The 26,866-nt window shown below is 41.8% G+C and overlaps 1 protein-coding gene across 6 annotated transcripts in view; it reads right to left on the bottom strand.

The window, feature by feature from the left end:
- The window catches only part of PTPRC (protein tyrosine phosphatase receptor type C), a 199,295-nt gene extending 180,924 nt beyond the window's left edge, over window positions 1-18,371 (bottom strand). For all 6 annotated transcript variants that reach the window (XM_073642882.1, XM_073642883.1, XM_073642884.1 and 3 more), the window contains exons 1-2: window positions 18,250-18,371; window positions 18,068-18,163 (exon numbers count right to left, since the gene is read on the bottom strand). In XM_073642882.1, coding sequence (XP_073498983.1) covers window positions 18,068-18,134 — 67 coding nt within the window. In that variant the 5' untranslated portion in view covers window positions 18,135-18,163; window positions 18,250-18,371. The remainder of the gene's footprint in view (window positions 1-18,067; window positions 18,164-18,249) is intronic.
- Between the last annotated feature and the right edge of the window lie 8,495 nt (window positions 18,372-26,866).

Below are 26,866 nucleotides of genomic sequence, written 5' to 3'. Positions count from 1 at the left end.
AACCTTACCATGTGTCACACTTTCACTTATATACTTACAGCAGGGTATATGTTAATTTTGTCTCTGTCTTGGGTTTTGTCTCTTTAGTGTGAACATGCTCCTATTTTGCATGCATACCAACTTATATTCCAGTTCATTTTTTTCAGTTATAGAATCTTATCACTTGCAACTATCATCTCCTATCTTAGTCATGGGAAAGTCTGTCTTCACTGAATGCAGATTTTACCAGTAAATTGAGAGGTTTGAGAATGGATGATCAGTCCTGATGGAGAAAGATGCAGATTTCTCTGATAAAATGTATTACAAAGTTTCTTATTTCCATGTGTACAATTGACTTATAAATAAAAATTAAAGCACCGGTTACACTTTAAAGATCTTAGTATATTTTGAAGTAAGGTTTGTCCAGTTGAAACATTGATTTTGAGTTGCAGTGTTTACACCTGATATAAATAAGGATGGAGCATGAAATACATTTTCTATGGTCTTCTGGGCTTTCTAGAATTAACAGTGCCAAAATGTAAGATACAGTATCTGTAGCAATGTGGACAATTACGCTTTCTTTACCTGGCACCAAACATAGAGGCATTGTTACCTAAGGATAATAGTCTTCGTACAGCTCTCATTGATGCCAAATAGATTACTTTTGAATCAGTTAAAATAAAACAACACATCTAGGGCCAGTGGCATAACGTGAAGATTGTGGGCCCCAATGCAAAATCTCCACTGGGGCCACCAACAAACACAGGTCTTTACTAGTTATAGTCTTTCCAAATAAGGCAACGGAAACTTTGGGACCCCCAAGTCTCCAGGGCTCGGATGCGATTGCAACCCCTACAAATACTATAGTTACCCCCTGTCTAGGGCCATGATGTCTGCACCACAAGAAAGATATGAGCGTTTTTTCTAATGCCAACATGGGAGGACTATTCATAGAAATGGATATACAAACATGTAAAAGTTACTGTATAATTTGAAACAATATACCTTGATGTAGTGGCGATATTTCTAATTTCAATATAAAGAAACCTTTGGGAGTTTGGTCTGTCCATATAAGTGAAAATCTCCATGGAAGCAGCCATTCTGTAGATGCTTGGATGGGGCTTTACCATGATAAGAAATACAACCTATCTAAAAAAGCTTGGAAAAATAATATACTTCTAAAATAGAATTTAATACCAGAAATGCACCTTTGACTACATTAGGTTTTTCTGTGTAGTCCGATCACTGGTTCTTGTAATTTGCTTCAAACCTCATAATTCGTCCACCATTAGGCTTCTCCTGCTGTGGCCGAGCATGCGCTGATGCTACAGTATCTGTAGTATACAGATTGACAGACAACACCAGACAGACAGCAGAGTTCTCATAGCCGGCTGACAGACCTTGGTCTGAGCAGGCTAGTGACCGTTGTAATCAGCGCTAACCACTATGTGGCAGTCAGAGTCTTCATATAACGCAGGCACACAGCAATTTTCTATGTAGCGGTCTGCTTTATTATGGCTGAAAGGGTGCAGTAGTATGGGACATCTGGCTTATACCTGCAGTAACCTGACCTTCAGCCATAGTGCATGCAGACAGTGCACAGAGCCAAGCTGTGTGTCTGAGACATATCAATGCTCTGACTGTCACCCAGTAATGTTCATATGATGCAGACATGGCATTGTTCTATGTGGCAGCCTGCCTGTACCTATGACTGTATGTCGTCTGCATCATATAGTCACCAGTGTTGGTAACAATGGTCACTAGACTGCTCGGCCCCAGGTCTAACAGCTATGAGAGCTCCACTGCCTGCCTGTGCCATGTGTGGGGTTAGGTGCGCTCTCCATCTGAATGCTACAGATATCATCTGCACACGCTTAACCACACAGGAGAAGCCTACTGGTGGTCCAACTATGAGGTCTGCAGTAAATTACAAGACCAGTGATCAGACTACAAAGGTGAGCCTGATACAGGGAACGGTGCATTTGTGCAATTGAACTCTATTTGAGAAATGCAATGCAAAGAGTAAAATATGCAGAAAATCCAGAGCAAAATCTCAGGGGCAAATGCAAGTTTTTTAGGTGTCAAAATCACTTGCCTCGGCAGTCACATGCTGCACATACCGGCATCATTGCTGGTACCACAGGTCATCACTTCTGACAAGTAAACAGAGAATGGCAGGCACCAAAGCTTACATAGGACAGCACTGACAAGAGTTTCTGGCACCAGGAGACGCCCTTAAGTGTGCCCTGGAATCCAATGCAAAATGCTCATGTGGAGTCACTATGGATTCGAATCAATATTTGTGACACAAAATATGTATCATGTCTGATCTCACCCAAAGCAAATAAACGAACAATGAGCCTAAGATTACATATCAACTGATGTCCATGGCGAGCACGAGTGCTTACCTTGAATAGCACACCATGTTCTGCATTTATAGTGTAGCACCCCGAGGACTCGGCTGCTACAGGGGTATTGCACCTCAAACCAGAGGTGTGGTATTCCACTCCCGGGTAAGGATGGAGTGTGGGACTGAGCTCAGATAGCTGCATGCACTACACTCATCCCATTTCCGGGGGACAGAACAACGGTACTCCCACCAAGTAGATGTGCAGGTACGACAGCGTCTGTCCCTGGCTGGAGTGGGAGGGGGGGAGGAACATCCCAGTAGTGTAGGGGCAGATAGGGGAGGGGCTCTGGGCATAGAGGTAGGAGCCCATTGGGTGCTAGTCACCTGGGCTCACACATAGAGGGAGTATATAAGGTGGGCACCATCTTAGGACAGGGTGAGTTCAGGGAGTGAGTTCAGAGAGGAGCTCAGCCAGGAGGGCTGACAGGGAGCTGTGGCTCCGGCTGGGCCCAGCTCTAGGGCCAGGCCTGTAGTGGAGAGGAGGAGGAAGAAAGGCCCAGAGACACAGGACAAGAGGGAACCCTGAGATCCCACAAGTGGACGGGTGAAGGGTTGGCAGAAAAGGGTACCGGATCCCAAGCTGGCAGAGGCAAGATATCCTTAACCAGGAACCGGAGGTCGTGGTCAAGATTTGGCACGACCCTCACCACACTCACCTATACCACGAATAGGGTCAGGAAAGCCAGAGAAGGTTTTACCACCAAGAGGCCCGAGGGAGCCGGACAAAGGTGGGTCCCTGGTGGGAACGGCCAGTAGGAAGGAAGAGAGGGGAGCTCAGGACCACGCTCTGGACTTGCCTGGGGGTTGGCCGAGTCCCACACCTGGTGGACGCAGCACGACTCGGGTGGTCACTCAAGGCCGGAGTGACCGTGGCGACACCTGTGAGTAAAAACCCTGAAACTGCATCACATGTCTCTGAGCTTTCTTGCTGCACCATCGCTACCACCATCATTCACATCTGCTGCCCTGAGGCCATACCCCTCCCGTTGGGGGTTCTACCAGCTACGCTGCACAACCTTACCACCGGCCTCAGCGGTCTGCCCTGCAGCGGCGGCTTCATATCCGCATTCAACGGGTGGCGTAGTCGAACATTCTAACATCTACTGCTAAAGACTGCCGCTCAGTTTGACTCCCTGGGCACGGACCGGGTCACCGCCACGATACTACTACCCCCATCTGATCCGGATCCGGGTAAGCTTCCCCGTGCGCGCGATGCGGCGCGACACAGCAGGCCCAGGGGCGCGTCAATAGCATTTGTTTATAGACTGGGATCTAATGGGTAATGTCTCTCCTTCTGGAGAGTGACATGCAAGTGTAAAGTGACCAATATATCTATATATAATGTCATTATAGCAGATGCTCCCTATTATTTCTTGAAATAATTTTGTGAAACTTCAGCGTTTTTCTAGTATGTGATAAAAAATGACTGTTTTCCATCAGTGTGCTCAATTGGATTTCATCCATTTTTGGTCTGTGTGTTCGTTTTTACCATCCCTACGTGATCTGTTTTTCTTGTATGAGAAAAATATCTGATTGAGGTTTTCTAAGTTTTGCTTACCAACCAGTCAAGGAAAAAGGGCAGCACACAGATGCCACAACATGAATATCATCCATGTGGTGTCCTTTTTTTGGGGGGTAGGAGGGAACCTGTTCACTTTTCTCTGTGTAAAATGTCCTATGGACTATAACAGGTGCATGTTCACATATTCAAAACTTGTACTGGGACACTGGATCTGGAGAGCAGGTCTGCAGAACCTCATCTAGAATGGAGTAGAGATGTGCATCACCTCCAATCAATACATTGTCTATAAGATTTCTAGAAAAAGCTGACCATGCGAGTTTTTTTTCTTTTTTCTGCCAGTCTCAAAGACAATGAACAGGGCAGATATTAAGCATGTCCTTTATTCTATTTAAGATTTAGTATCTTGCAATCTTCCAAATGAATGTAATATGGTCTTATCTAAAGGTAATAATTCAGTATATAATACTGTATGTATATATAGTATGTAATTCAGCATGTGATGTTTTTAGCAGAACAAGGTCATTGTGACATGAAAGGAAGCTGGGGGTGAAGTCTTGCAGAAATGTGGGTGTTAATAGTTAAAAGTGAACAGACTTTGTCACACTGTACTGCTAATCAGATCAAGTTAAAAATCTTAGGAAATGCACAAAACAAGAAAATCTATAGCTAGATCAGATGTAAGGTGCTTTAATGTGCTCTAGGTTTCTCTAGCAAATCAAGGGTTAAACATCAGAAGGGATTCCAGACATGAGCATGAAATTGAAGAGGCCACCTTGTTTCAGAACTGTCGTACTGCTTGAAAATCACATTTGAGAGGTAAAAGGCCTTAGGGTTTTTAACCTAAAATAAAAAGGCCCTTTTTACCGTCGAAAGTTGAGTTGATGCTGGCAGTGCCACATCAATAGAACACAGTCACATCTATCAGTCTTTACGGTGGAGGAGACAATCATCGCTTGTGATGGAAGTGAAGAAAGAAGAATAAAAGTTTTTGGAGGTTTTTTTATGTCAAAATAAAGAGGAAAGTGACAGAGAAGCGGAGAGAGAGTTGCACTAGAGGGGCGGTCACTGGATGGACAATGTCCGCATGGAGAATAATACAGGGATCACGCTAGTTAGAACGCTGACAAAAGGAAAAGTTTATAGGGAATCTGCAGCCGTCACTTATCATTAAATGTGACTAAAGCTAAGATAATCTCAACTAATACACTGAGTACAGAAGTTGCGATCAAACATATTTTGGGATCAAACATCCATAAGTATCAAACATAACATATATGTGTGTGTATATATATATATATATATATATATATATATATATATATGTGTGTATATAGATTTACCGTATATATTCTCATAGAGAGAAAGAATTACTTGAGGCCTGTACACAACATATGTAACAGATTAAAAGGCAGACTATATTAATTAAGGAATCAATCTGCCTATATAGCGCAGCATGAGTTTTTATTAAAGAATAATGTATAAGTTCTAATGTACAGCTGTTTTGATTGATGTGCCATGTTTGGGTTGTCTACCATCTTGATTCCATCTTAGTCTATGATTTAGTTCCCTTAATGCAGACTACATTACCCATAATGCTACAGTCTCATCATATTTTATTTACTTCAATCTAATTAAAGCCAGTAGATAGATCAGTAAGATAGAACTGGTGTCCCCAGATATATATAGCAGAGTCTCCGTATATATTATATCCATGTACTGTGTACAGCCGTCTTAGTATATTCTATCTATGTAATGTAGACAGCAGTCTCAGTGGATCAAATGTGATGTATACAGTAGAGTCTCTACAAACTAATAAAGCAATCTAATATACAGCTATAAATAGATGATAGAAAGATATTAGATATATTGGAGATAGCTAATAATAGGTATGTAGATAGATAGACAGATAGATAGATAGATATCTTGTAGACATATAATTTCACAAGCCCCCTATATATAATCGACAAGCACCCTTTAGTGTCTTTCATGTGGCAATAAAAGGGTGTTTAGCTTTATGTAACCTATTAAATAAATAAATAATTTTAAAAAAAAATTACGTGGGGTCCCCCTTATTTTTGATAACCAGCAAATGTAAAGCAGACGGCTTTGGGATTATATTATCATTACATTATAATATATCATATGATTAACAAGCGCCGAGAAGTGATGACAATGGTCATCAGAGCCGCCAGGTATCACTGAGCACAGCGGGAGCCACCGATGATGATGAGCGTTGTCGTGAGTAACCAACCCCTGTGAATAGCAGTAACTTTACTGTTATTCACAGTCACCAGAGACAGATTCAGGGAATGTGGACTGCAGTGGAGCTTCGTGGGAACATTTTGGGTAAAAAACTGGTGAACAAGGGACTGTCTCTTGTTTTTATTTCTGCCTTTTTATGTTTTTCAGTTTTTCAGGTATCCTTTTATGAACTACTTCAGGTGCGGTGGATTACATCGGACCCACGTGGGATTTTTTTTTTCCACTAAATTGGTGAATAAGGGATAATGTGGGAGAGCCTTTATTCAAATAAAGTGTTTTTTTTCTGTGTGTGTTTTTATTTTTGATTACTGGGTTAGTAATGGGGGGTGTCTGATAGACATTTCTCCATTACTAACCCCAGGCGTTGATGGAGCTGTGATTTTTGACAAATCACAGCTGTCATCAACCCCAGCTACCATTGACACCTCACCAGGGCAATCAGGAAGAGCCGGGCAAAGTGCCAAAATTGGAGTATCACATGTGATGCACCAATTCTGGAGCGTCTGCAGACTTGTATTTTTAGGCTGGGAAGGGCCCAATAACCAGGGACCTTCTCAGCCTGATAATATAAGCCCGCAGCTGTCTGCTTTACCTTTGCTAGTTATCATAAAAATAGGGGGGACCCCACATAATTTTTTTAAATTATTTATTTAATAGGTTAAATAAGCTAAACACCCTTTAATACCACATGAAAGGCACTAAAGGGTGCTAGTTTATTATATGTAAATAGCTGCAGTGCATCTACTTATTCTATATATCAATCTATTCTATCTCTCTATTCTGACGGTTCGACTATGAAATTACTGTTCTTGACTGATGAAATTTCATGTTTCTTTTAAGATGTGTGCTTAAAATTTTGGCGAGATATGCATGGTTCTTGTGCCGTCCAATTTTTTTCTCACACCCATAGACTTGCATTGGCGAGTCCTGTCCGACTTACACAGAAACTCGCAGCATACTGCGATTTTTTTCTCATCCATATTCCACCTGAGAAAAAATTTGCAGATCAGCACTGACTCATTGAATAACATTGGTACAAGCGCAATCCGACTTCTTATTGGATTGTACTTGCCCGATTTATACGCTAATGTGAGCGAGGCCACAGTTAAATAAATAGATGTTGATTAAGTACCACTGTCTCCTCATTCTCTGGACTTTTGCATCCTCGTACCTGTTAACACTGCTTTAGCCTGTCTCATCTGCTTTATCACTACTCTCTAATATAAAGCAGAAGTAATAAGGTAATGGAGCAGATTCATGAAACTGTCTAAAAGGAAAACAGTCTTTGCTGTCCATAGTAACCAATCTCAGTGCAGATTTAATATTTCAAGATCAGAACAAAAAATAAAAGCTGTTCTATGCTGTGCTATGATTGGTTGCTATGAGCAGCAGAGACAATTTTTCTTGTTGACAGTTTCATAAGTCTTTCCTCATATCTTAGCTACATAGGAGGGCATACAGAGGGGCCGAGAGTGGAGCTGGGTGGAAAAGAGAAGAGTATGAGATCTGTCAGGAGGGATTTGATAGATGATGATGTCAACCTGTAATAAACAGAATGTCAGAAACTGACATCCTGTTTACACATTAGTGCATGTAATGGACCAGTTGACAGACAAGGGATCACATGACAAAATATTTCATAATAAAGAGGAATGATGAGTAGATATAACTGAGGTGGAATTAAATCAATTAGACAGTGATAATATTGATGGAGAATAAGCATTGTATGTGCAAAAAAAAATGCTGGATTGCTTATCTAATCTAATTGATTTTTACCTAACCCCCATAGCTGATCTATCTATCTATCACAATAAATTACATCATGCTTTCCCCTGTACCTGATCTCCACTGCTTCAGAGTAACCCTTGACTCTACCCTGTCCTTCAAACCAAACATTCAAGCTCTCGCCTCCTCCTGCCGCCTGCAACTCAAAAATATTTCCAGAATCCATCCTTTCCTCAACCTTGAATCTACTAAAATGTTAGTGCATACCCTCACCATCTTCCACCTTGACTACTGCAATATCCTCCTCTGTGGCCTCCCAGCTAACACTCCCGCACCTCTCCAGTCTGTCCTTAATTCTGCTGCCTGACTAAACCACGTTTCTCCATTGGCTCCCAATTCCCCAACATATCCAGTTCAAACTATTGACATTTACCTACTGTAGTATCGGCGTCTCTGCCCCCTGATAGGCAGAGACGCCGTCCCTCTTACCGCCGCGCTCCCCTCTCGGCGTCCCCCGGCGCTCCTGCTGCTGCTGCTGGCTCGCGCAGCTTCCTGGGCACTGTGCTTAAAGCGCGTGCGCTCCCTCCCTCTTAAAGAGGCCGCGCGCCGTCCTAAGGAGTCCCCGGCCAATGGCCGGAGGACCTCCCATGTAAAAGGCACCTCCTCCAAAATGGAGGTGCCTGTGCAAGGTTGTAGCTTTGTGTCCTAAACTCTGCTTCAGCCCTCAGGTCCAGTCCGCCAGCTTGACTACCAGTCCGCCAGCTTGTCTACTCTCCAGCCCGACAGTCTGTCACCAGTCCAGTCCGCCAGCCTGACTACCAGTCCAGTCCGCCAGCTTGACTACCAGTCCAGTCCGCCAGCTTGACTACCAGTCCAGTCCGCCAGCCTGACTACCAGTCCAGTCCGCCAGCCTGACTACCAGTCCAGTCCGCCAGCTTGTCTACTCTCCAGCCCGACAGTCTGTCTACAGTCCAGTCCGCCAGTCTGTCTATGGGCTTTGCCCGCCTGCTTACCTGGAAGCACCTGCCTGTTACCTGCCGTGCCTACCAGCCAGCCTACCTGGAGGCTCCTGCTTGTTACTTGCCGTGTCTGCCAGTCCATCTACCCGGAGACTCCTGCCAGTTACCCGTTGTGTCTGCCAGTCCGTCTACCCAGATCACCCGTCAGCCTGCCTGCCATGCTCATCTGCTGTACCGGTCAATCCCTGCCTTCTGACCCGTGGCAGTCACCTGCTCTCATACAAGGTCTGGCCCAGAGTAGCACCTGGTCCCTCTGCTCGGTCCTTCCCTGGTCACGGAGTCGATTGAGCCGCCATACGACCTTGGTCAGTCCGAGTTGATACCTAGTTACGCCCCTCTGGTCCCTCCTTGCACCGCAGCACAGAGGTTCCACAACCCGGATCCGTAACACCTACAAAGCCGTCCATAATCTGTGTCCCCCATAAATCTCTGAACTAATCTCCCAATAGCTTTCAACATATAACCTCCAATCCTCTAAAGATCTCCTTTTCACCTCCACACTTATACGCTCCTCACCCAATTGCCATCAAAGATATCTCCCGAGTATCCTCCATCCTGTTTTGTTGCATTTTTTTAAATGGAGAAAAATATTGTCTCTTAATTTTAAGAATCGATTAAAAATCTGCTAAAATCTTACTTTTATTTTACAAAAGTTAAAATATTTACAAAAAAATGTAGATTGGCAGAAATCAGTTGAACAAAGGTACTTTAGAGTGCCGTAGAATACAACTACATCTAACCAAAAGAAAAAATGATATATATCACATAACCAACATGGTACCATGGCCACAGACTAATAACCTTCCAAGGAGCAGGCACAAAGAGCATATAAGATGGCATACGTAATGTAGTGGTCAACCAACCCTTCCAAGGGGTGGAGAAAAAACATAGGCTAATTTAGCCTTATTATAACTCGATGTTTAAACCTTTGATCATCAAATTTAAACATTATATTTATTGGTAGTACATCATCCTGTATAAACAGATGTGCTGGGGAGCAGAGGATATTTCTTCCACTCAGAATGATTGTATTAACGATGGTTGTGTGTGCATATTGCATTCGTTGGCATGCCTAAACAGGCCTTTATATCACTGTCAATCGGCTTGCACCTAGCCAATTGGTGACCGGTTGATGACTATGGTTGCCAGCTCTAAATGTGCCATAAATCTTATGGCTTGATTGCCGGATGTCAGCTCATTTACTTGCAGATTTCGATGTCATACACCAGTACAACAGTACTAGGACCTCCCAGTGAAATGTTAGCAAGTAACCAAACTCTAATTCACCCCTAGGCGTGACATAAATGAATTCTACCAATTGATCTAATAAACCAAAATTAATTAACTTATAATTGAACTGTTAAAACGACATTTCAGTCAGGTCAATTATACAATAACCAACACTTAAAATATGTAAGTAATTTAAAAATGATTGGCCAAAATGCAAAATCTGCATCAGGGGTGCAAAACTATCATACACAATTTATTTTCTAGACTATTGGGCCCCACTTCTCCAATGGCCTGGTGTAACTGCAAACTTAGCATGTCCTAAATTTTTTGTACAGTAATGTAATGTCGTTTTTCACACCAAAAAGTTAACAATTTTTTCTTCCCTTAGGCTATGTGCCCACGATGCAGAAATGCTCCGGATTTTTCCTGAGCGTTTCTGCATCTCCCTGGCAGGAAAAACGCATTTGGATTGTACATGCGAATTGTACATGCATTTTTCCTGCCAGGGACATGCGGAAATGGAGCGTTCTTCACATGCATTTCCGCATGCAGGTTGACAAGCACTTTCCAAGCGAATTTAGCATCACTTGGAAAGTGCTTGACAACTTGGTCACACTATATAAATCCATGCAAATGGCATGGATTTATATAGTGTGACCTTAAAGGATGGTTAAAAATAAAAAAATGAATCTATACTTACCTACTGATGGCCCCCGCAGTCTTGCTTCGCTCCGTTCTGGAAGCCCAAATTCTGGATCTAAGTGCTCAGATAGCGGTACTGAGGAGCATCGACAACGGAGTTTGCTGCTCACCGAGCAGACACTCAATGGGTCAATACTGGGGGTGGAGCATAGAGGGGAAGTGCAGGCTGAACAGGCAGGGAGCTGGATAACAGTTAGGAGGGATAGAGGGAAGAAGTATAGGAAGGCTGGTTCAGAACCGGCATTATTGGAGCACGACAGATCCTCTGACCACCGGGGGAGTGTATGCTCCAGTAATGAGGGGGAGGGGGGAAGTGTAGGGCAGGCAAGACAGGTTCTGGTAGTGGGTGACTCTATTATTAGGGGGACAGACAGGGCAATCTGTCACAAAGACCGGGATCGCCGAACGGTGTGCTGCCTCCCTGGCGCTCGAGTCCGGCACATCGCGGATCGGGTTGACAGGTTACTGGGTGGGGCTGGCGAAGACCCAGCGGTCATGGTCCACATCGGCACCAATGACAAAGTGAGTGGTAGATGGAGGGTCCTTAAAAATGATTTCAGGGACCTAGGTAGGAAGCTTAGGGCAAGGACCTCCAAGGTAGTTTTCTCAGAAATACTACCAATCCCGCGAGCCACACAGGAGCGCCAACGGGAAGTTAGGGAGGTTGAATAAGTGGCTAAAGAGTTGGTGCAAGGCAGAAGGGTTTGGGTTCATGGAGAACTGGGCCGACTTCGCGGTCGGCTACAGGCTCTACCGTAGGGACGGGCTGCACCTCAATGGGGAGGGTGCAGCGGTGCTGGGGAAGAAGATGGCTAATAGGTTGGAGGAGTTTTTAAACTAGAGACGGGGGGGGGAACCAAGGAAATAGGTGGGATGTGAGGCAAGCAAGGGGGAAGGGGAGAAGTGAATATAATGAGGGTGGAGAGGGGGGTGGGGATAGTACAGTTAGATCGTTAGAGAAGAATAGGATGCTAAATAACCCCAAAGTTTTATCTTGCATGCTGACCAACGCAATAAGGCGGATGAGCTGCAGGCGCTTAATATCGGAGGAGAGGTATGACATCGTAGGTATAACAGAGACTTGGCTAGACGATAGCTACGACTGGGCGGTAAATTTATTAGATTATAGTTTATTTAGAAGGGACCGGAAACAGGGGAAAGGCGGAGGAGTCTGCTTATATGTAAAGTCATGTCTAAAACCCAGACTAAGGGAAGATAAAGGAGAGGGACAAGAGGGGGTCGAGTCCATGTGGGTAGAGATAGAGGGAACTAAAAATAATAATAAAATATTACTGGGGGTCTGCTATAAGCCACCAAATATAACATAGGAGAATGAGAATCTGCTATTAGGACAAATAGACAAAGTAGCAAAACATAATGAAGTGATTGTAATGGGGGATTTCAACTACCCGGATATTGACTGGGAAACAGAAACCTGTAGATCTCAGAAAGGAAAAAGGTTCTTGACAAATATTAAGGATAATTATCTCTCCCAACTAGTGCAGGAACCAACGAGAGGGAAGGCCGTGTTGGACTTAATATTGACTAATAGGCCTGATAGAATAACTGAGGTACAGATAGGGGGGCACCTAGGTAATAGCGACCATAATATTATCGACTTCAAAATGCCCTTCAGTAGGGTTATCAATAAGGGAACAACAAAAACATTAAACTTTAGGAGGGCGAAGTTTGATCAGCTGAAAGAAAGCCTTCAACTTATTGACTGGGACAAAGTTCTTAATCAAAGGAATACAAATAGTAAATGGGAAACCTTCAAAAGAATTCTGAATACTCAGTGCGAGAGGTATATACCGTATGGGAATAAAAGGGCCAGAAATAAGAGGAAACCAATATGGTTGAACAAGAACGTAAAAGGGGCGTTAAATAGCAAAAAAGAGGCATTCAAGAGATTAAAACAGGAAAACAGTAAGGAGGCACTAATGTGTTACAAGGAAAAAACGAGAACCTGTAAAAAACAAATAAAAATAGCGAAGGAGGAAACAGAGAAACGTATTGCTAGGGAAAGTAGATCAAATCCCAAACTGTTCTTTACGTATATAAATAGTAAAAGGATTAAATCGGATAATATTGGACCGATAAAAAGTGAGGAAGGCAAAATCATAGAGAAAGATGAGGATAAAGCTAATCTATTAAATAATTTTTTTTCGACAACTTTCACAAAGGAAATCGAACTAACAGGAGAAATGAGAAGTGACAAACTTAATCCTCCACTAAGTATGACAAATCTAACCCAAGCTGGGGTACAGAAACGCCTCAGTAACATTAAAATAAACAAATCACCAGGACCTGATGGCATACACCCACGGGTACTAAGGGAACTAAGTAATGTGATAGACAGACCGTTATATCTTATTTTTAAGGACTCTGTTGAGACTGGGTCTGTGCCACTTGATTGGCGACAGGCGAATGTAGTGCCAATATTCAAAAAGGGAGCGAAAAGTGACGCCGGAAACTATCGGCCGGTGAGTCTGACGTCCGTTGTGGGCAAAATTTTTGAAAGCTTCATTAAAGAGGCAATTACGGAGCATCTTGATACTAATAATCTTTTAATCCCGAACCAACATGGATTCATGAGGAATCGCTCCTGCCAAACAAACCTGATTGACTTCTACGAGGAGGTTAGCTCTCGAGTAGATCAGGGGGAACCAGTGGATGTCGTGTATCTCGACTTCTCAAAAGCGTTCGATAGCGTGCCACATAATAGGTTGGTATACAAAATGAGAATGATGGGGCTGGGGGAAAATGTCTGCAAGTGGGTAGCTAACTGGCTAAAGGATAGAAGGCAGAGGGTGGTTATAAATGGAATATACTCAGATTGGGTAAGCGTCACTAGTGGGGTACCAGAGGGGTCTGTACTAGGCCCAATGTTATTTAATATCTTTATTAACGACATAGTCAACGGGATAAATAGTAAAATATCAATATTTGCAGATGATACAAAGTTATGTAAAACAATTAATACAAAAGAGGACAGTGCAGACCTACAGAGGGATTTGGATAAGCTGGGTAGGTGGAGCATTAAATGGCAAATGAGGTTTAACGAGGAGAAATGTAAGGTCATACATATGGGAAGGAAAAATGGAAGTCACCAGTACTCACTGAATGGGAAATCATTGGGGAATTCAGAGATGGAGAAGGACTTGGGCATCTTGATTGATAGCAAACTAAATTGGAGTGCCCAAAGTCAGGCCGCTGCTGTAAGGGCAAACAGGGTAATGGGATGTATCAGAAGAGGTATAGCTGCAAAGGATGAGAACATTGTTCTTCCACTGTACAAAGCACTGGTCAGACCACACTTGGAATACTGTGCTCAGTTATGGGCCCCAATATATAGAAAGGATATAAATGAGCTTGAAAAGGTACAAAGGAGGGCAACAAAATTAATAAAGGGAATGGAGGGACTGCAATACCCAGAGAAGTTGGCAAAACTAGAACTATTCAGCCTGGAAAAGAGAAGGTTGAGGGGGGACATAATAAATGTGTACAAATATGTTAGGGGACAGTATAGAGATCTTGCCCGGGATTTGTTCAAAAGGAGGGATATTACGGTAACAAGAGGGCACTCACTAAGACTGGAAGAGAAAAGGTTTCAGCACCAGCATAGGAAGGGGTTCTTTACTGTAAGAGCAGTGAGAATATGGAATTCACTGAGTGAGGAGACGGTAATGTCGGATTCACTACACCAGTTCAAGCGGGGACTGGATGCATTTCTAGATACCAGGCAGATTTCAGCATATACTTAAAAATAAAATAAAATAGTAGGTTGATACAGGGATTTATTCTGACTGCTGGTTTCAGAGTCGGGAGGGAATTTTTCCTCAGGTGAAGATTGGCCAAATCATTTGGGGTTTTTGCCCTCCTCTGGATCAACTTTAGCAATTACAGAACTAACAGGTCGAACTTGATGGACGCAAGTCTTTATTCGGCTTTACAAACTATGTTACTATGTTACTATGTTACTATGTTCTCCCTTTTCGGCAGCTCACGGTACACTGCACTGAAGGACCTGCCATCACATGACTATGACGTCAGCACAGGTCCTTCAGTCCACCGCGAGCTGCCGGCAAGGGAGGACAAGCGCAGCGGGGGCCGTCAGAAGGTAAATATAACATTTATTTTTTATTTTATTCTTTTTTTTACAGTTTCTATGGTACCCGGGTCTGGAGGAGAGTCTCCTGTCCTCTAGACCCGGGTACCATCCGCACATTGAAACACGTGGAATGCGCATCTACATATGCAGTGATGCGTAATCCATGCGTTTCAATGCAAGTCAATAGTGGCGAAAATGCAGCGCAGCATTTGCACAGCACATGCAAATTATCATTGGGTAACATGGCAGGCCTTCTACCATGCGTTTTTAAGCATTTTTGCAGCATTTTTGCCGTTGCGGAAATGCTTAAAAAACACATCGTGGGCACACAGCCTAAGACTAGATTCATTCCCCACCAAAGATTATATGTTGTATTTGTAGTAGAGATGAGCGAATCAATTCACAGAATCCTGTTCCAGAGACCACACCAGTACTCCGTGGCCTCCGGTTGGGAGCTCTGCGAACTTCCTCCTTCCTGCTGGCAATACTGATGTCTCTTCTGATTTGTAGACCCAGCGCAATGTCATACGTGCATCATGTTGCAACAATGACATCACTCCAGGACTATATATAATTCAGAGGAGGCGCCAGGGTACCAGCAAGTAGGAGCTAGTTTGCAGTGCTCCCATACACCATTCATGGAATATTGACACTGCCACTGGACTAGGGTTCTGCGAATTCACTCACTCATCTCTCATTTTAGCCAATTCACAATAACAAGAAAACAGCGAATGAAAGAATAGATAAGACTTTCTTTAAATATTTTTTTTTTTCGGGGTATAACAAAAATAAGTCAAAAATTGCACCAAACAGACAGTCTGAATAGTGCCTAACAGCTTTGTTACTTTACTACCATACAATTTATTCTTAATCCTCATACCCTTAGCTTTCTTAGGGGAAGTAAACACATTTGCTTTTTAAAGACACTTGCTTGGGGAACTTTGATTGCAAAATCTAGCCTTTTATTCAGAAGTAGGATGTCATTATACCCATTTGACTACGTCTCTCTTTAAATGTAATTTTAGCATGGAGTGTGGAGAATGAGTTTTCATTTTGGAAAACATATATAAAACAATGAAGAAGTTGAATTCGAACATGTAGTGCACGTATCCGTATGTTCATCCGTTTCTAGTCTGTGGCATGCATGCCTACTAAGCAGACAGCTCTTTTTTTCATTGCAGAGTAAATGGTTGCAAAATTGTCATTCTTGGGGGAAACTGAGTGGCATGTAAGCAGGATAAAATTGTACAGGGAATTCTAGTCCGTCCTGTAAAGAGATGCGGAGCCCATGAAACAATTTTTTATGTGTGCCAAAGTTTCAATGCTTTTTCATTGGCACAAGGGACCTAAAAATGGCACTTGGTCAGAATCACACTATGGTTTATGTTATAAAAGATGATTCAGTAGTCACAATTTACAAGGCACAGAAATAAGCTCTACGTAGATAGCTAAATATAATTTTTTTATTGTTTATGTAAAGAGCACTTTTGGCCTTCTGGTTTGGTACTCTGTTGCATTTATACTGCATTAAAGAGTAACTATCATTTTAAGTTTTATTCCATAAATCAATAGTACACTTGAAAATAAGCAACTTTGTAATGTATCTTATTAGAGAAACTTGCTTCTTTCTCAAGACTGATCATTCATTCCCAAAATTCTCAATTCGCAGTTACAATCTGTATTCAGTGAAGACAGATTGTTACATTACTGAGATAGGAGATGGCAGTTGGTACTGATAAAAGTCTACGTAGAGGAAAAGAGGAGGAAGAGCTAGAGGCATAGCTCCTCCATCCTTCCATCAACATAGAGTCCTATCAGCACCAACTGTGAATTGAGAATTTTGAGAATGAATGATCAGTCCTGACAAAGAAGCAGGTTTCTCTGATAAGATATATTACAAACTTTTTTATTTTCATGAGTGCTGTTGATTTACGAAGTAAAAAATAAAATGACGTTTACTCTTTAAACAAAGTCCGTCTGGAAATAATTTGCCTATTGGCATGAGTACCGGCAATGCTAAATATCTCATGGCATAAAATGTCATGTTTCTTATGTTGGTCATTTACCATTTCATGTTTACTGGTTTTTGTCAGCAGGTTTAAATTATTCACCATTAATCATTAATCAAAAGTTAGTCATTTGCATAGAACATTGTACTCCACCAGCTTTATTTATGAGGAATACAGATCTAAATGGTCATTAAAGGTTAGGACTGGTGCTTGCATCCTCACAACACATAGCTAGGACTATGACAATTTTTGACTAGACAGGCAAGGGTTGTAATTTTGGGCTCATATATATGGATTTTAGTCATTTTGAGCGTCTATGTCTTTTATTAGCTAAAAAATATCTAAAAAAAACAGTATAAGACATGATACAGTTAGGAATGGAATCCAAAAAAAGCAACAAAATAATACAAAAAAATAATGTCCCTAATATTTTCTACTCTTCAAAGTTTATGGAAAAAACAAAGCATAAAACAAGTGAAAACCCATAGAATGAAACTGAGAGGAAATTTATAAACGCTACAGAACTGATCTTAATGCTGCATATAAAATAAGTAATTGCAGAACATTAGAGAAACGCCCAGACAATGCCAGGACTAAGAGTGATTAATACATAAATCGATGTGAGCACATCCACACTGATACAATTATTCTAAGGGTGAATTGTACATAAAAAAGTCTACTCGTGTAAAACATCCATGGAATTATTTTATGGAAATATGAGATATATGTAAAGAAACAAACACTCAGGTACATAATGAGTAATTCTCAATATTATGAAGAAAATTTGGTCCAAGTTCAAGTCTCAGAGTATTTGTGCCACATTTGATCCTTTCTCAATAGATCTTAATAGTACATTACTATGAAGATCAATGATAATAGAATTATCAGATTTTATTTTAGATCTAATTTAGAATGAATATTTCCTATAAAGGTCACAAATAATAGTACAACGCAAACTACATGAAAAACTAGCCACCATAGCCAACGCAAAACTCAATATTACAAGTCAATTAACTTTATGATTAATATTGTTAATATATAATATATGCCCTGCTTTTGCATTACACACCCAAAGATTCATTATAGCTTTGCACTTACCTTGGGTAAAATGATTTTCATCCCATAGAAGAAATCCAAGTACTATCAGTTTTAGATACAAATTCATGGTGATGAAGGCTCCTTGTGCCCTTTTCCCTACAATAATTGCGATCCAGTTAGCATCAGGTTAATAACATTTCAGAATTTACTTAGAGAAGTAGCATTTTCGTGCATGGTAATACCTTGTTATCAATCCTCTTGCAGCTTCCTCTGTGACTTAGTGCTGTAAGTGCACCAAGCAATGAAACCCTCAGACCAGAGCTTAGTTTCATCCTACCTACTTCTTCAAAGCTTCCAGGAAGTTGGTTTATAAACCGCGTTGTCATTTCCTTAGCAAATTATGTACTATGAGTATGTTAGAAAATAAGTTCAAGTAGCCTGGCCACACTGTCCACCGAAGTAACGAATGTGGGAGCGAAAAGATGCTGAGATGTCATTTAGTATTTATTTTCACCATTGTCCCAAATTATCAAAGATGAGTATAACTTTCTTCCGGTGGTAAATGGTAACGTACAAGTACATGGCATGTATGAAGTACATATAATTTAAGCTGATAAGTGCTATCCCTTTTACCAAAAACAGCTATGCTGTACCGAAATAATGATTTCACAATGTCATAATGTAACAGAATGTAAAGGTTCTGAAATGGGCCTTGTAAGAATTAGTGGCGTCCAGAAGTAATACAATACCTACCTGGGTTAAAGTCACCAATAACTGGAAGTAAAAGTATGAATTAAAATTTGAAGAGTGGCTTAATATGGCCCATTCCTCAACACATTTGTTAAAATAAAGATACAGGGGACAACCCCTTCCATTTTGCGTTTTAGCATATTTTGAGTGTGTGAATGACAATGGCATACCAGTATTTTTCTATTTATTCTAACCTTTGAAAAGATTAGTTTTAAACAAATGGAAATTCAAGCTTAGCCTCACATATAAAAAAGATCAGCAATCATATAGATCAACGTAAAAAAGAAGTGTAAAGTTGACACATGGAGCGTTTAGGACTATTACTTTAAAAAAATAATTAAAATTTTCTTTTGGCAATTTTTCATAGGCTGAAATTGCATCAAATGGCAGAAAAATTAAAGTTTAAATAATTTTACAGTTTTTGTACTAGTTTTGAGTTACTTTTTGCAGGGTCATGTTCCATAAATAGAGCTACTGCAGCTTGAGAACAGCTCATCTCCACTATGTGGTAAGACGAATCATCTAAGAGAATGAACTGTGCAATTATCAGCTCATCTCCCACAATGCCCCACAATCCAGTGACAGGAAAATCTAAGTATGTGACCTGAGATATATGACTGAAAAAAGGAACACGATAAGTAAAACAAAGTATTTGAAAGGTTTTATTTTTGTTTGTTTTTTCCAAATACATCTGTGTTGGCGGCCACATGTGGAAGGGTTCAGTATCTCAGCCAGCTTTTACACATGGTAGATACCTGACGTGTTACATAGCCGGCATCTGTATCTAACAGCAGTGGCTGGAAATAAGCTACAATCATTGCTGTTAACCCTTTACATTTCCAAACATTGCAGGGATACTGATGGGTTACAAATGTCTTGCTGAAGGCTCCTTTGGCTGCAATCTTGTTATTCCCGTGAAGCACAGCTATAGGCTGGGCTTCATAGGTGACCTCCATTTTCATTATATACTTCAATAGTGTTGTATTGAAAAATATAAAACAAGCTATTGCGGGAATGCTACTCATTCGGGTGAGTAGTTCATGGCAATTCACTCGAATGGCACTTCTATGATGGGTTATGGCACGAGGTGACTTCGAAAGTGAGTGCGGTTAAAAGGCAAGTGGGGCAGGACCTGCAATATTTTAATATTTTCGGTGTCATCCGTGCCAATAGAACCTCTGCATGACCCACTCTTGAGTTTTGTCCACCCCCAGATTTCCAGCCAAGACATGGGAATGGGCCATATCCAACACCCTCTGTCTATAGGGTCCTGGTACCAATTGTTCCACTATCTCCTCCCTTACCTTAGTAACCCGATACAATAAGTCCCCACTCAACATAAAATAGGGAAACCTGGTGTCAGCCCCAGGCTCCTGTGCTATCCCGTTTATGACGCTTACATTATTGAACGCCTCCTTCAGAATTAGGTCCCTATGTTGGGTGGACCCATAATTTCCGCCGGTCACCTCTAACTCCAAAATGTCAGCCTCAGGGGACACTACCTCCTCATTCCCCACAAAAGGGAAACCCGTCAGACTCTGGGTGCGGTGAGACTTCTTTAGGATTTTATCAAGGGGTATAGTGTACATTTTCAACCCAGAGGTAAAACAGAATTTGATAACATTAGGTCATAATATTGAATAAGTTGTAATTAGTCTTGAGCGCAAGTGCGAGTTTGCATCGGGTACTCGAGTATGCACCATGTATCACGGGTGCTCAAGTGACATGCTCGAGTTCCAACCCTAACCCTAGCCCAACCTTAACCCTAACCCTAGCCCCAACCCTAACCCAACCCTAACCCAACCCTAACCCTACCCCAACCCTAACCCCAACCCTAACCCAACCCTAACCCTAGCCCAACCCTAACCCTAACCCTAGCCCAACCCTAACCCTAGCCCAACCCTAACCCCAACCCTAATACAACCCTAACCCTAGCACAACCCTAACCCTAGAGTTTCTTTTTTTACACCGTTCTCGTGTGGTATAAGTGATTAGATGACTTTATTCTTCAGCTCGGTGTGATTATAGCGATACCAGATTCATATCGGGTTTTTATGATTGACAGCTGTCACACACTAAAAGATGCTTTTTTTGCAAAGACTAGTTTTTGCATCGCCATATTTTGAGAGCTATAATTTTTCCATATTTTGGCCAACAAAGTTATGTGACAGCTTGTTTTTTGTGGGACAAGTTGACATTTTTATTGGTACCATTTTCGGGCATGTGACATTTTTTGATCGCTTTCTATTTAAATTTTTGGGAGGCAGAACAAACAAAAACTAGCAATTCGGGAATTGTGTTTTTGGGGTTTTTTTATGCCGTTCCGCGTGTGGTAAAATTGATAATGCATTTAAATGGAATCGGTTCCTGTGTTACCTTACCACACACCCAAGCGAGTAGCATTCCTACAATTGGTGTTAGAAGTGCGGGCAACGTTCAACAGGGAACATGTGTGACTGCTACAGAGGTACTGTAAGTCCTGGGTGAAGGAGGTCATAAGCCAGCAAGCAACGTCAGTCAGCATGAAGGACCTGATTAAACACCTGGTGTGGGACCATCAGCAGCAGCACCAGCAACAGCTACAGAAAGCATCTGGCACAACAGGGGACAAGTAAACTGCTTATGCAATGGCTCCAGCAGCAGCAACAGCAACAGCAGATTAAATTACTCACAGAGGCGGTTTGTGGCATGGCGCAGCTCTGACTCCAAGGTCAGCTGATAATTTTTCTATCCAAAAGGCGGTAAGGGGAGCCCTGCAGAAAATGACCAAGGGTGACGATATAGAGGCCTTTTTGTCTGTCTTTAAAAGAGTCGCCAGAGGGAGAAACTCGCTCCAGAGCAATGGGCTGAAGGACTGGTGCCAAACTTAATGGGGGATCCCCAGAAGGCCTTGACTTAGCCTTACAAGACATCAAGGAATATGTAAAACAGAAAACTTAAATTTTGGAGCACTTTGGGATGACAATTAACAAATAAAGTAGCACTCTGTAACACTAATTATGCAAATATGAAATATATTAATTTGAATAGTTTTCTGTTTTGGGAGTAACGGTCAGTCTTTTTCCTTGGGGTGACAATGACTGTCAGGGCACAACAAGTCCACTGCTGGGCGTATCACTGTGACAACCTGGTCCAAAAATGCTTGCTGCCAGAGTCCTCTACCCCTGTGCAGATGGTAGAACGAGTGGTAATGGACTGGTTCGTGCATTCCTTTCCAAAGCCAATACAGACTTCGGTTGCCAAGGATGATCCCCGGAATGCCAATGGACTGGTCGAAAGGTATCAAGGGGTCGAGGGTTCCTTGGGAGGGAACCCACTCCATACCGGGGGTCCCAAAAGGGGGAGGAGGCCCAAAAGGGATGGGGCTTTCCAGGTCCAAAGGAGGTAATGCGAAAGGTCCCAGCTGGCGATATTATATGCTGGAAATGCCATGGCCCAGGCCATATAGCCACCTGTTGTCCCCTGACCTCCGTGCAGATGGACTGTAGCCTGGGACACCGCTGTTCATACTATTCATATCCGGATTGTAGTGTAAATTGTTCACCCAATGAGGGGCCACAGGCTTGTCCCGTAAAGGTGAATGGTTGGCAAGTGACTGGACTGCTTGTCTCAGGGAGTTTGGTGACCCTCGTGAGGGCCACACTTCCTCCCCAGCTGATCCCTGGGAAGAAGGTTAGCGTACGCTGCATTCATGGGGATACTAAAGACTATCCAGGACATTGAAATAGCCCAAGGTGCTGAGTTCCACGAGGTTGCTATGGTCCAGGACTTATTGCACCCCATTATCGTAGGTCGAGACTTTAGTTTGTTTTGGGACTTGTGGGAGAAGGGGATAGAGTTCTGTTGCTCGGATGAGAGATGGGTCACCCCTCAAGGGGTCTCGTTTCCAAAATAGTGTCACTTGTGGGGGGTTTCCACTGGTTAGGAGCTCTCCAAACGCAACATGGCATCCGCTAATTATTCAAGCAAATTTTACATTCAAAAAGTCAAATGGCGCTCCTTCCCTCCTGAGCCCTGCCGTGGGTCCAAACACTGTTTTTTCCCCACGTATGGGGTATCTGCGTGCTCAGTGGAAATTGCACAACAAATTTTGGGGTCCATTTTTTCCTGTTACCCCTGCAAAAATAAAAAAATTGGGGTCTAAAGTAACATTTTTGTGAAAAAAGTTAAATGTTCATTTTTTTCTTCACCATTCCAAAAATTCCTGTGAAGCACATGAAGGGTTAATAAACTTCTCGAATGTTGTTTTGAGCACCTTGAGGAGTGCAGTTTTTAGAATGGTGTCACTTTGGGGTATTTTCTGTCATAAAGGCCCCTCAAAGTCACTTCAAATGTGATGTGGTCCCTAAAAAAATGGTTTTGTAAATTTTGCTGGAAAAATGAGAAATCACTGATCAACTTTTAACTCTTATAGCGCACTAATAAAAAAAATGTTGATTCCAAAATTGTGCTGATGTAAACAAGACATGTGGGAAATGTTATGTATTAACTATTTTGTGTAACATACTGTATCTCTCTGATTTAACGGAATAAAAATTAAAATTTAGAAAATTGTGAAATTTTCAAAATTTTTGCCAAATCTCCAATTTTTTCACAAATAAACGCAAGTGATATAGAAGAAATTTTTACCACTATCATGAAGTAAAATATGTCACGAAAAAACATTCTCAGAATCAGTGGGATCGGTTGAAGCGTTTCAGAGTAATCACCTCATAAAGTGACAGTGGTCAGAATTGTAAAAATTGGCCTGGTCATTAACGTGCAAACCACCCTGGGGGGTAAAGGGGTTAAACAACCCTCTAACTAACAATATCATCCTATCTCCATCTAACTATATTAATTTCTATCCCCCTTCTGCTCCACAAGAATATGCACATTCAGATCTTCTCTAATCTGCAACGCTACTCAGAACAGTCAACATGAGTTTGGAGACCTTCTCTTCATAGCTGATTGATAGACCAGATGCTAATGCACCAGGTTGGCGGACGGCCGCGATCCACACCTCTTGGGTCCACGAGCCACATGTGGCTCCTTAGTCACAGGTTGGTGACCCCTGCTATAGTGTAATCTAAATGCTTCCAATATGATGCAAATCATGGTATCATCTTCCATATTACAGAGACATTCAGCCCTACAATAGATGCATTGTTTCTAAGTTAAAATAATCCTACCCTACAGTGCTATATGGAGGCACAGTACCAGTGGCACAAGGCTTGCCTTTGGCTCTGTAGTTTGGTGCGCAAGAGACTGTACATGCTTTGAGTACGAAGCCTAAAGTGACTGAAAATGTACCTAAATAACTTTAGAATAACAGCATTGCAATAAAATACTATTAAAGTTTCAGACAAGGTCCCATATACAGTATGGCTCAGTTGCAAATTAGGAAAATACATCTCTTAACATAATATATATTATATAATAAGGTGTATATAATCTCTCAGGGGGCAAGAAGACATAAAGTGAAGCTTTGTTACTGTAGTTATGCCCTGAGGCCAGATAAACAGCGCTGCAAAGCCCTAGGGTTTTCTCTTGAAAGCTTCTGAAAAGGAATTTACTGCGAATCTAATAATCAAATTTCTATGCTTTCCAAATTTGAATATAGATAAGAAAGAGAAGTCAACAGATATAAACCAGCATTGTTTCTATGCATGACACATATGAAGTGACAAGTCACCTAAGCAGGACACATTACATTATACAGAAAGTGTGTCTGAGTTGGCGCTTTAAAGAAACTTAAAGGCAAATGTTATGGTATTCTACCATGTAAGTTAATCATCTATGTGGTACAACTTTTATCAGAATCCCTGTTGATATCATCTAAAAAAGAAGCGTTGTTGCCTCGCACTCCTTTGATGTTCACATAGTCTGAGCTCCTGTGTATACCTCCCTCGTACTGCTGTTTTTCCTGTAAAATAAAAATGAAACTTATCTACCTACTTGCCAAAAAAAAACATTTTTAGATTTCAATGACATTTTACCTAAGTAAATGAAATATCATACTTCCTGCAGATTAGGTTGGTAGATAGATTTGTGCCGTATTCCACAGATGCAGTGAATTATGGCAGGGACACTTGCCGTTTTTCTGCCTTTAATTCACTGTGCATCAATATCATGATTTACTAAATGAAATTGCTTTTAGAAAAGGCTGGGTCCATTTAGTAATTTAATGGATAATTTCGAATCCGTTTCCTTACAATTAGGGATGAGTGGATCCGTGGAAGTTCGGGTTCTAGAACTTCGATGGACCTCGATAGACTGCTAGCTTCCTAAGCTTGCTGCTACCTTCTCTCTGTGGGGGCCCACCATAAGTGGGGGGCCACTAGTTGAGGTAGTTGTCCCTGAAAGTCCCAAAGTCACAGATGTTCTATCCCAGGCGGGCGGAGCGGAAGGGTGAGACTGTACCACTGTGTATCTTGTACCATCGTGGGTGTTTGCTGGGACTGTTCTATGTGTTTATTGTCCACTTTGTGGTCCAATAAAGTATTGCCACGCTGTTTTACCTTCACCCTGTGTTGTCTGAGTAGTGTTACGCCCAGGGAAGACCCCGTGTCTTCACAGACCCAAATTTTGGAGCAGGAAAATCTCTCTCTTTCCCGGAACTCCAAATCTTGCAATGGACGTTCGAGAAAAGTCAGTGCTCGGCATTTAGCAACAGACACTAACTGTCCGGTACGAACCTCGAACTTTTAAGTTCGGGTTCACTCATCTCTACTTATGATTTTTTTTTTTCTCCTCTAATATCTTGAATGTTTTCTCACAAAATATCACAAGTAGGATTAATGAAGACTGAATGAAGAAATAAAACCAAATTGGGGTTGTAATCTCAAATATATTACATTATCTGTTAGAGATAAGCGGATCGATTCACAGAGGAGGGAGTTTGAAACAAATTTCTGAAATTCGTGTTTTCACACAAATGAGATGAACATTATGAGATTCTATTTGCATTTGGCATAAAGAAAGAAACAGCATCAGAGAGCAGGTTAACACCATTTTGTATTGCTGCGTAGACCTCCCCATAATACCCTGCAGCTATAACATCTTACAGATGATAATACCTTGTATACCGCGTGCAGAATTATTAGGCAAATGCGTATTTTGATCACTTTGATACTTTTTATACATGTTGTCCTACTCCAAGCTGCATAGGCTTGAGGGCCAACTACCAATTAAGTAAATCTGGTGATGTGCATCTCTGTAATGAGGAGGGGTGTTGTCTAATGACATCAACACCCTATATAAGGTGTGCTTAATTATTAGGCAACTTCCTTTCCTTTGGCAAAATGGGTCAGAAGAGAGATTTGACGGGCTCTGAAAAGTCCAAAATTGTGAGATGTCTTGCAGAGGGAAGCAGCAGTCTTGAAATTTCCAAACTTTAGAAGCGTGATCACCGAACAATCAAGCGTTTCATGGCAAATAGCGAACAGGGTTGCAAGAAGCGTGTTGGCCAAAAAAAGGCGCAAAATAACTGCCCATGAATTGAGGAAGATCAAGCGTGAAGCTGCCAAGATGCCATTCGCCACCAGTTTTGCCATATTTCAGACCTGCAACGTTACTGGAGTATGAAAAAGCACAAGGTGTGCGATACTCAGGGACATGGCCAAGGTAAGGAAGGCTGAAAAACAACCACCTATGAACAAGAAACATAAGATAAAATGTCAAGAATGGGCCAAGAAATATCTTAAGACTGATTTTTCAAAGGTTTTATGGACTGATGAAATGAGAGTGACTCTTGATGGGCCAGATGGATGGGCCAGAGGCTGGATCAATAAAGGGCAGAGAGCTCCATTCCGACTCAGACGCCAGCAAGGTGGAGGTGGGGTACTGTTATGGGCTGATATCATCAAAGATGAACTTGTGTGACCTTTTCGGGTTGAGGATGGAGTGAAGCTCAACTCCCAGACCTACTGCCAGTTTCTGGAAGACAACTTCTTCAAGCAGTGGTACTGGAAGAAGTCGGTATCGTTCAAGAAAAACATGATTTTCATGCAGGACAATGCTCCATCACATGCATCCAACTACTCCACAGCGTGGCTGGCCAGTAAAGGTCTAAAAGAAGAAAAAATAATGACATGGCCCCCTTGTTCACCTGATCTGAACCCCATAGAG

Source organism: Phyllobates terribilis, unplaced genomic scaffold (assembly GCF_046119375.1).
Source record: "Phyllobates terribilis strain yellow unplaced genomic scaffold, ASM4611937v1 Scaffold_8__6_contigs__length_399053987, whole genome shotgun sequence".
NCBI lineage: Eukaryota > Metazoa > Chordata > Amphibia > Anura > Dendrobatidae > Phyllobates > Phyllobates terribilis.
This window is presented reverse-complemented; position numbering and strand designations above follow the sequence as displayed.